At 43.1% G+C, this 11,600-nt stretch overlaps 1 protein-coding gene across 1 annotated transcript in view; it reads left to right on the plus strand.

The window, feature by feature from the left end:
- LANCL3 (LanC like 3) overlaps window positions 1-11,600 on the plus strand; it is a 33,669-nt gene that overhangs the window by 1,673 nt on the left and 20,396 nt on the right. Inside the window, exon 3 of the mRNA XM_031060193.1 lies at window positions 63-271. Within this exon, the coding sequence (XP_030916053.1) occupies window positions 63-271 (209 nt within the window). The remainder of the gene's footprint in view (window positions 1-62; window positions 272-11,600) is intronic.

An 11,600-nucleotide genomic window follows, 5' to 3' on the forward strand; every position in this document is an offset into this window, starting at 1 on the left:
CTGGACGGTGCCCTCGGTGCTAGAGGCTGTCTGCAGCTTGCACTTTCGGGGTACGGCTTCAGAGCCCCCGGGGGATGAGTCCCTGGGTGCTGTTGCCGTCAGCGCTGCTTCCCGAAATGAAAAGATGCGGCTTTGGCCGGAGGGAGCGGGATGGGGTCCCGGCTGTGGAGCGGAGCGCTGCATCCCGGGGCACGCCGAGAGCATCAGCTGTTGGTTGCCGGGTGGTGAATTAGTTGGCAGAAGCTACCCCGGGCTTTTCAAGAGTATTTCCGTAAAATGAAGTGAGTAAGAAAAGAAACAGCGTTGAGTAAAACAGAGAGAGGAGCCCTATAATATTAAGCGGTGCTGTGATGTAATCTGTGAGGAAGAAACCCGATTTTCAGAGGCATTTGGTCTTGCTAACCCCAGCATACAGACTTTCTGAAATCTGGCCGTGTATTTTAGTGCTTTTCATGAATGAGAGCAGGGAGTTTTTGCTGGGAGAGTGAGATGTGGTTATGGTTCAACGTAGTATTGGTTTCAGTAGTCAGAACTTTACCCCAGGACATTGTCATTGTCAGTACAATTCAGCTGACAGTTCAGAGCTTCCACTGATTATGGCATAATAATTATCGCAACTGATTGTGTTTGCTGTGGTGATTGTTACTAAGTGGTCAGTGCGGTATCTGAGCAGGCAGTTGGTAGATTTTTTTCCCCTCTCCTCTTGTCGGGTCCAATCTGTGTTTCCTCTGTTAATCACTGATTTGCAAGTTCATATGCTTCTGGCTTTCTTCCCTCCCAGGAGAGGAAGCAAGATTTATTTATAAGTAAATAAATGATGTAAAACTAGTGGCTCTGCCCCATCCAATACCAGTCACTGCAATTGGCTTCTGTGGAGATTCACTTAATGGAGGTCTCAGGAGGCTCCAGGGTATCCAGAGAAGCCAGGAAGAATGTTAAATGCTGTGATTGCCTTGAACTAGAATTCCTAACCACACTGAGCATTTCAAGTAGCATACCAAGCCTACTGATTCTTTGTGCAGGGTTGTCTGACGATCATAACCATTAACATGATTATGTTATTTGTAACCATAACACAACCAAATTTTTCATTTGGTAGTCTTTCCCATGACAGGAAAGTTTTGTAGACACGTCACAATCCATTGTGCAGCAGTGCCTGCCTGAAGGGATGGTTTCTCATGGAGAAAGAAGCGATCTCTCTTGGTTCAGTTTGCATTAGGGGAGTGTGTCCAGCACCCATGTCAGTGCTCATGATGGTGTTGTGACATTCCAGCAGAAGGAGGTGGCACCCTGCACTCCACTGCTTTATTTAAAGCTATTTCCATTTGCCTTACATCCCTGAGAGCAGTTGCTGAACAGTTGGGAGAGTGGGTGCAGTCGCCTCTCACAGGCAGCGTGAGCAGTGGGAGAACTCTCCTCTGTTTGCTTGCTTGGTGACAAATTGTACTAAAGGCAGCTGTAAAGAGTTACACATCCCCACAGATAAGCACAGCTGTGCACTTACTGTGGACTCTATTTAGCAGGTGGGTTAATTGCTGTTTTGCCAATAAAACGTATCCTGTGACCCTTTGCTGATGTTTTCATTGATGAGCCAATGCCCTTCTATAGTATTATTTCTTCTGTCAAATACATTGTAATTTTAAATGCATAGTGCAAGAAACAAAGCACGCCAATAACCATTAATAAAATAAAATTAATTTTTTTAATTTTAACTAATATTTTAAAAACTTGCAACTGAAATATTTTGCTTCTTTGTGAGGAGAATTATGATTTCTAGTCTCTATGTACTCAAGCTTGAGCAAAATTTGTGTCCTTCGATAAATATTCCCAGTACAGAATTATTTTAATTAGTACATTGCCAGACCAAACCTTGCATCTTTTTGCAAATGAGGAGAGGGATGCCCAGAGAGAGTGCATGTCATTTATTACCCAAGGTCAAACTGTAAGCCAGGTACATCCCAGAATAGAAGCAATATCTTGTGATTCGAACCGCTGGAAAATGCTACCTCCTGTAATTTGATTGTGCACAGCCTCACATGGCTCATTGCAGCATGTTTTCTTGTTACCCACGTTCTTTTTTTTCTTTTTTTTTTTTTTTTGAGGACACTCTGCAAATATTTCCAGCACAAAGTGAAATACATTCCTTATGTTGAAACACAGCCGCTGCTGCCCGCATGGTTTTTCCCTCTGAACGAGTCAAATGGTGACCTACATACAAGAAATCACTTGCCCTTGAAAAAAGCCTTTTGAGGGAATTTTATAATTTATGTCCTGTATTTGTTTTTTGTTTAATCCAAGCAGGGAGGGAAGGTGACAGCTTTATTTCAGCAGACACACGTTTAGCTCAGCTACTGTGCCCCAATACTTCAATTTCTTGGTAAAGAGTCCTGGTGTCTTTAAGCTCCACATGTTCTTCATGAAGTTAATGGACTGTCCTGAAGGATCCAGTCTGTTGGATAACACTTTCCTCATGTGAAGAAGGCATTTGCATTCAGCTGGTTTTCAGATTTTTAGGCTAATACAGCATTTTCCCTGATTAATTAATTGGGATTTTTTGCATGAGTAAGGATTACTTCAACAGTCAAGGCTTAACAGGATTTGACTTTCATGATGCACTGTGCATTAGGAAAGATGTTTATTTTCATCCCTTCTTAATTTCCATTATATTGCAGTCAGTGCTTCCCAGACAGAGATAGATAAAATATTGTTTTGGCAGAAACAGTGTGTCATTTGTATAAGGTGTATGTACTTTAGCTGTCCTTAACTGCTGTGTTTTCACCATTTGGGGGGAAGAATTGTTTTATTCTCTCTTAAGTACATCTTTTTCTAATGCTTGTAGTGTTGGTTTATTGTATGTCCTTGGGGAAATCTGTCAGTCCTGCTTTTAATTACCTTCACTCACTCTCTGTTTGCTTGGGCAAGCAGCAGTAAGACACCATTAAAATGGTGGTCCCATGCCTCTGTTTGGATGATATCTTACCCTCTCCCCAGTTTTTCTCCGTGATGCTTCAGTCCCATTTCGTGGTTGATGGAGCATGGTGTGCCCGGGTCGATGCACTCCCTTCTGGCAATGTAACTGTCAGATGATGGGAAAGGTACAGAAGTTCAAGTGGCTCCTTGTATTACCATCTGCTAAAGATGTTGCTGCCTTTTAGCACAGCTTGGGTTATCTTTTAATAACTGACTCTGTGCATGGGCTCCATGACTTCCACTGGCTCAGGGCTGCAGCAGCAGCACAGACAGCAGTGGTGCCCTGTAGAGACAGGGTGTCACAATCTGTCCTTACGAACGGGGTTCGTGATGGTTCGTGGATTTGATCTCAGGGTGCAAAAAACTGACACAGCACAGGGGGTTTGCACTAATAATCAAAACAAATGCACCTTTATTGAGTGACCACAGCAAAATGTGATAGAGAGATTAAAGGAGAGAAAAATATAGAGAAAGTGAGAGAAAGAGGGGATAGAGCTACCAAACATAGAGACGAAGTCCTTTGGTCCAGTCCAGGCGAGGATCCGCCTGTTACGTGGGGGAGATCTCAAAATCTCTAGCTAATTCAGAGGTTTTTATTATGATAATTCTATTGAAAATTGCAAGGGGGGGGGGGGGAACAGATACAATAAAGAATAGATGTAACAGGTAGTCCATGTTCTCAACAGTAAATGAGAGCCGTTGTCTTCTTGGTCCAGTGGTCACAACCTGCAGGCAAACATCTCGCTTTGGTCAGCTTGCCTCCCCCACACACCTCCCCCGGCTTGGGGGTTTCAGTCCCAGTCCTTGGAAGGAGCAGAGGGGCCTTTTCACATGGGGGTTTCATGTCTCGGTCTTTGATGGAGAGGCTTCTTACATCCCAGTCTGTCTGTCACGGTGGTTGTAAAGCAGGTGAGGGTCTTCTGTGGGAGACCACCCGAAACTCAGGAGAAGTCCAGCCAGGCTGAGAGGTGGGACAGCTTCCAAAGCTATTGTTGCAAAAAGGGAGGGGGTCTTCTCTTCAGTGGTCCCCAAATGACGATTGTGAGGCAGATGAGGGGAATACTTGGACAGACTCTTACACAGGGCAGTGTTTGGCACAGCCTGGGGCTGTGATTTCATTGGAGACCTTGCTTTCAGAAGACTTTGAGGACCCCATGAGAGACCCTTGCTGCAGTTGCAGGGGTGACGAGGTGAACCAGCACACTGTGGCAGCAACGTGGCCAAACCTGTTTGCTCAGGGACTGAGGCACTGGGGAGTCTTGAGAGCCTGTGGAGGCTCTCCAGTGCCACAGTGGTTCCTGTCTCTGTGGCAGAGGAACGCCTCAGTTTCCTTTTGCAGCCAGTGCTAGGTCACGACTTGGTGTGAGTGTCCAGGGCTGTTACCGTGTCAGAGTGTGCATAATTCTGATATTCTGCCAGGGCCTGCCCAGAAAGGACCTTGGTCTTTCTAGCAGGACCTTGCTGAGTGTAAATGGTGAATTGTGAAAACCATTCTTATCCTGGCGGCTGTCTATCAGCAGAGCCTCTTTTGCCTTGGACCTCATGGGATTGCAAACCAATGAGTCACCTGGTATGTGGAAAGCCGGAATAGCTCTGCTGTGGGATGTCTGGGATCTGGCTGCCAGAGCATGGAAGTGTCAGGTGTTGTTTTAACAGGCAGTGGAATGGATGGATGTGCAGTGTGTGGAACCTGACAGGTCCAACCAGTGTGTGTTTTGTAATATGCTGGGAGAGAAGATACAAATAAATGAAAACTATTTCATTTCAGCTCCTCAGACAATTCTAGATGATGTTATTGGTTCCTCAGAACCTTCCCTCCAGACAGTCAGTGAGTGTTTAAAGACTCTTGTAGGCTACTACTTTCCACTTTTTTCTTTTTCTTCAATCTCTTAGGAAAAAATGGAGTGTGAGAGGAAGAATCTTCCTGAGTCCTGCCTAGAACATGTTCATTTGCAATGTGGAATGTATTAATGCTGAACATAGTGTTTCTGAAAGATGTACAAATAAAAGGTCTTTGAAGGGAGCTCTGCAAAATGCGCACAAAACTGATGCTCCTCCAAGTGCTGTAGTGCAGAATCACCGTGTCAGGCTTTAATTCTCACCTGTGCCTGAAAGGGGAGGGTTGGCCTTTGAGGGGAGATTTCATTCCTCCACTGTGGCCATTAAAGTCCTTTCTCTCTGTGGAAGAATTTACCAGTTTATGTGAAACGTTGTGGTGTTTTAAATATCAGATACGGTGCTAGCTGGGACTGTGCTGATTTCATAATTTTGTTTCACACAGACCACTACACAGCCAGGATCTCTTTTTATTTGCCAGAGGATTAAAATGAGTTAACAGTAAAGATAAAATCTTTTCATCCTAGCCTGCTTCTTTTAAATGTACGGTCTCCTAGCCATGGTTTTCAAAATACACACAGGGGATAAATTTTGCATTAGTTTGCTTAAATGGATGAATTTAAACCAGAATTTGAACACCAGCTTTTTCTAAAGTAAACAGTAAACCAAAGGGAATTATTTGAATCTGGATTTTTTTAAGGGATTTGAAATAATTTGGGTATACATTTCAGAATTTTCCTGTTTCTCTTCAGCAAGGCAGTGCAATCCTTTTTATTTTAACAGCCTTCAGACTGAGAGATGGGGACATCTTGATAATGGCTGTATTCAGTTCAATGCAGAGGACCCTGAATATTCAGCTGTAGAGTCAAAGTCAAAAACTGGAGGTTCAAAATATTGAATTTCAAGTGCACTGTTTACCAGCCAGCAAAAAAGCACTGTAATACAGACTGGATCCTGCTGGAATTGGAGGTTTGATTGACACAAGTTTAGGACATAAGTTATGTATTCTGCTGCAGAAATATGGATTTCAACCTCTTAGAGCTGAAGAGTGGTATTAAAAAGACAGTTCTGTACAAAAACAGTGCTGTATCTCTGTACCTCTTTGTGCTGTTGGAAGAACATTTGCCTATGCAGCAGCATCTTTCTGCTGAAAAAAAAGCAGCCCAAGAAGTAATAGTGATGTTATAATAAGAGATTTTAACAAAAAAAAAAAAAAAAAAGAGGAAATCTATTTGTGCAATGCATCTCTTGTATCCAGAATTGGTCTCTGCTTCTCCATCCTTCTCCTGACTCCTTTAAATTTCATATGCCAGCATTTAACTCCTAAACTTTGTCAGTTCAGTCGCCTTCCTCATTATCCCATGGAGAGCTTTGAGGTCACCCTGTGGGGTTTGTGGGTGCTCTTTGGGGGCAGAGGTGTTCCAGGCAGTGTCCCTGCCCTCTGCAGTGCTGCCTCTGCCGTGGAGGTGGGAGCAGAACACAGGAGCTGCAGGGAGGGCAGGCTGGTGGAGAGGTGCTGGGCAGTTCCTGGACCTGTGGAGTGTGTCTGGTGTCTGAACCTCTGGGAGCATCTGGAGCAGCGGGGATCTCTCTGGTGCAGGGTGCAGAGCTGGCTGGGAGCTGCTGTTTTTCACAGCATTACTTCCTTGCGGTCACTTTGGTGGCACTGAGTCCTTAAATCTGAATTTTCAGATTTTCGTGTGCTGTGTTTTATGTGTGCACCGAAGAGCTTTATTACCATGCTGTGTTTCTGCAGATAGCAGTATTTGACATCGATGTTTCCCCCCCTGGTTCTCAGACAGGACCAAAAGCCACAGTTAACTGTGTTCACTCCCAGGTAGCCCTGGATGACACAGCAGAAAGGAAGAGTGGGCATATCAAACATGCTTATGTGCTGGAGTGTGTGGAGACAGAGACAGGCAGGCATGGGGGAAAAGACATTTGACAGAGGCTGAACAGAGAGGCAAAGAAAGAGACAATGTAAAAATTATTTTAAAAGCAAAAGAATTAGTTCCTGGCAAAAGTAGAAAAATTGAAAGGTGTAGGGGGTAGCAGAACTCAAGGATGAAGGGGAAAAGGAAAGAAATTACATAGTCCCTAGAGCAGGGGAGATTTAAAACTAAAATCAGGTTCTTTGACAGACTGGTGGAGATCTGATGGCCAATGTACTCAATTTAGAAGAAGCTAAATGTTCAACAGAACAGTAAACATAGGGAGAAGAGGACAGGCAGAGGAGTAAACTACATTTTTATTGAGGAAAATTGCTCTTTTTGTCTGCTTGTTTTTTGTTGGTCACCCATTCTGTCCCCATATTGTCTTTGCCTACACTCATACATTTACAGAAATAGCTGTCATCACATTCAGTGCTTGCAAATCAGAGCACAGCCTTATGTCTTATATTCCATATTTTCTTTGAGGAATAACTGAGGCAACTACTGATGTCTGGAAGCAAATAAAGGCTTTTTCGTGAGCACTGTTGTACTTCTGACACTGACATTTCCCTCTTAGGTGCATGTAATACTATAAATCAGTGTGTAACCTGAACAGTGGTGCTGTTAGTAAACTTTACTGTGGTACCAGGCTGAAGAAGCAGGACTATGAAGGACTAAGCTGCTCCAGGGAGGAAGAAAAGAGTGCCTGGCTAACAACAATTACTCTGGAAAAGTGTAACATCCTCAGCACTTCACAGCACTGAAATGGAGGGATGAAAGTAAGCTGTAAGTTCCTCTGTAGCCATTTAATACACATTGTTAGAACATTAGATTTTTACATAAAGGTGTAGCACAGTTACGCACCACAACTGTCAGGGTGCAGATGTAAAAAAGATCCTCTTCTTTTGTCTCACCTCCATTAAATCAGTAGATCCTACTTTTCTCTGTTAATTCAGCTGGACAGTCTTAAAATCAAGCCAGAGCCCCATTGGCAGGCTGGGTAAGGATTGCAGAGCAGGTTCTCAGCCTTGCCTCTGAGCAGCAGTGAAGCTCTGTTGAGAGGATCAATTGAAATGGGCAAGTCCCATGGTCCTGCTGTCACCCACCTTCTCTATTCTACCCCTTTTTAAAAAAGAAACTGAATTCAAGATATGCAATCGGGTCACTATTTGTGATGAGATGATCTGTCAGAACATGTCTTTGTGTCTGTCATGGCAGGGAGTTCTTTGACCATTGACAAGCATGAGATTAAGCACTGAGTGATGTTGTGTAACCTTCTGTCCACTCCATTACAGCAGAGTTCAGGGACAATATCCTGTCAAAAACAGTTATTTCTTATCTATGTTGTAGGCTTATTTTCAATTGATAGTTACTGAGCTGGAGTACCAAGGCAAAATAATTAAAATAGCTGCTTCATTTTAGGCAAACATGATCAAAAAGTATTTTAATAGCAGTCCAAGCTGTGGCTGAGTCATTTGGTGTTTCTCAGCTCAGTATATTTTGACGTCTGAGAGAGGAACCATAAATCTATTTTTGCAGTAGATCAGCATTCCTGAATTCTTCATTTTAATGGCTTGGTATCTCTTGTTGAAGAGCAGAGGATCATGAGTGAGATGGAAGGGATGTCTGATAGCATTGAATTATCTGGGAGGAAAAAGAATGTGGCAGATAAATACACTTTCTATCTGTCCAAGGCATTTAGTTATTTTGTGTGGCTAATCTTCTTCACAGGATGCTTCCAGTCCCTCTTTGGTACAATGTTAACATGGTTGAAGATTATAAATTTAGGATATGTTGGTCATATTTAGACTGCTCTTAAATAAAGCTGCTCTTAAAAGTGTGTGAGCCTGGGTCTAGAAGCAGCACAGGACAAAGCAGCTCTGTGCTGGGGGGTCAGTGCAGAATTGGAAGATGGTAGTTATTGCTTATTCCATACTGGTGGCATTCTGCAGTTTGTCTGCTCGGTCCTCACAACCAGATAATATCCTGCCACAATCAGAGAGATGACAGGGACCTTGAGAGGTAATTTAGGCTGCCACCTAGTCCACAGGAAGATGTACCTGTGCCTGTCATTCCTTACAGCCCCTCCTTGACTTGCTCTTCATACCCCCAGTCAGTGATGAGGGATTTTCAGTCTGCCCTGGATGTCTGACACTGCTTTGTTAGAAAGTCCAGCCTAACGATAATCTGAATCTTGCTGTAATTTAAGCCTGATTTCCTTGTCCTTTCCAATGAGAAATAGCAAGAAACTCTGTTCCTCTCTGCAGAAGCTCTTTTTATTACAATTTCAAGACTGTTACAATTTTTGCCCTTATTTTTTTTTCTTCTCTGAACAATCCTAATCCTTCCAATCTTCCCATGTGTGTCATGTTTCCTGTGTCTCTGGTCATTCCCATTGCACTCTGCCAGTCTCCCTCCAGCCTTTCCTGAAGAGGGCCAGAAGTTGGACACATGGTTCTGGCAAAGGCCTTCCTCTGTTTCTTCCAGGTCTTTTTCCCATACACAGCTGAGTAAGGTGTTTGCATCCCACACCAGCCTGACACTGACTCACCTCCAGCTCATGACCTACCATTATCCAACAGCTTTTTAATGGGGTGCAGCTCATGGACAGGTATTCTTCTGGAAAAGCTGTTGGATGGTGGGATGGATGAAAGTTTGACAAGAAGGTCTCACAGATGTGTATGCTTGGCAGAAAGATTTTTGAATGTAGAATCTGAAGACTGAGTAGAAATGAAAGCAAGTTTTTATATAGAAGAAAAGAATTGCTGAGCCAGTCTTACTGGCTAACCAAGAAGGCAAAGGGTGTGCTGGTTAGAAGGGGTTTTTATGACTTAGAGCAAAGGATAAACCCACCTCAAACAAGAAGATGTTTTTACCAAGCAGGAAGATAGCACAGGCAAACAAGCCTGCTGATGTGGCAAGTAGAAAAAAGGTCTCAGAATTTTCCACTGCAAGAAAACCGAAAAATAACTTCTAGCTTAAACTGTAATGTACTAACTTTTAGTGATTGGAGAATATGGTGATTATAGTAGTTATGATAGGCTATAGATAAAAATTAAGGTATAGATTGGTTCTACTGTATTAAGATCCTCAGCAAAGAAAAGTATAGAATGCAATGTAACCAAAACCAAAGGGTCTCCAGGCCTGCCTGCAGCTGGAGCTGACAGCTGTAGGCACAGGCTCTGTCACCCACCACCCTGGACTGCTGTAACCTCTTGGATGTGATAAACTGCATTTTGGAGAGCTGCATGGAGTCCTGCATGCCTCATTCAGGCTCTTACTCTCTGAACAAGTGAAGTGGGAAGGGGTCATGTGGTGACAGGGAATCATTGAACACTGTGCTGAGATATGGAGGATGAGAAGCTGCTTCACCTGAAGGGGCTTTGTGTCATTAATGCCAACTAGAGAATCTCTTTTCCTTTGTTCCCTGAATAAAACTGGGAATATGTCATTCTGTGTTGTAACTAGAGGTGTGGCAGTACATATCCAGGGGACATCTGTGAAGTGATGGGAGTTCTTTTGTGGAAGTACACTTGGAACAACCTCTTTGAGAGGGCTGTATTAAGTCAATTATTTCGTCTGCATTAGAAATCAAGGAGTAAGTGAAATCTGAAGTGTCTGGAGGTTAAATTTAGTTTGTTCTTGTGATTTACTTTGGTTGCTGATGTAAAGATAAAGCTCAGTGTTGTCTCTTCTTTTTGCCATCTGTGAAATGGCAAAGGCTATACTTGCTTTAGTTTTCTGGGACTAAGCCAGTGATTAAGTAGTCAAAATTCCAGTTATAATAGCAATGGACTGCAAGATACACACTCCACATGGAGCTGTTTAAATTGGATCAGAGCTAAGTTGGTCAAATATGAACTTGGGGAAAATTCTTAGCAGTAGAACAGAAAATGAAACTTGTTCAGGCTCTTTAAATAAATATTGATTTGTTTGTCTTTGGTTTTGCAGAGCTGAATCAATCATGAGCTTTCTTATGCCAGGCTCCCATTTTCATCCATACATGTATTTTTTATTATGCTATCAAAAATGCCTGGAAATAATGCTCATTTAACTGCTACACATCCAGGACACAAAACTAGAGAGAGTTGTATTGTGAATGCACTTGTCCTATTTTGATTTTATTCTGTAAGCACTGTGGGACTGCTAGCTTATTTTGGTAAAACAAATATTTAAAAAAACAACACACAGGTAAGCTGAGTCAAACTTGGACTTGAATCTAAGAGTCTCTAAATGAATAATCTCCACACCATCTATCTGAACAGTGGATGAGCATACTCAGATTAGGATTTGGCTCAGTTGTAGAGTCAAAGCATGGCCACAGCTGGAGGCACCTCTGGAGATGCTCTGGTCCAGCCCCTGCTCAGAGCAGGGTCCACAAGAGCAGATTGCCCAGGGCTGTGCCCACTTGGTTTTGAATATCTCTGCTCTATGCCTTTCCTAGGCAACCTGTGCTTGGCCATCCTTATAGTAAAAGGCTTTCTTTTCATATTTAAGTAGAATTTTCTGTCAGTGGGCACTGCTAGGAAGATCCTGGCTCTGTGTCCTCTGCTCTCCTCTCCAGGCTGAGCTATGCTGGAGTTAGTACATAGAAATCAGGCGGTCATACCTGCTCCTTTTGCCTCTTTTCCCCAAAAGCAGCCTCACAATGCCATTCCACCTCCTCTGACTTCCTCTAGTAGTTTGACTGGGTGAAGGATTGCATTTTTTTTTCTCTTGCAGTTGCCAGCAGGGAAGTTCAGAAGGGTCAAAAGGACCCACTCAGCACCGTAGTCCTCTTGTCAGTCTTTGCTGTACCAAGGAAGGGCAGAATTTTGTCAAACCTTAATATTAGCTAAATATTAAGGTTTAAAAAAATCATTC

The sequence above is a fragment of the Geospiza fortis genome, unplaced genomic scaffold, assembly GCF_000277835.1.
Source record: "Geospiza fortis unplaced genomic scaffold, GeoFor_1.0 scaffold20, whole genome shotgun sequence".
NCBI classification, from domain to species: domain Eukaryota; kingdom Metazoa; phylum Chordata; class Aves; order Passeriformes; family Thraupidae; genus Geospiza; species Geospiza fortis.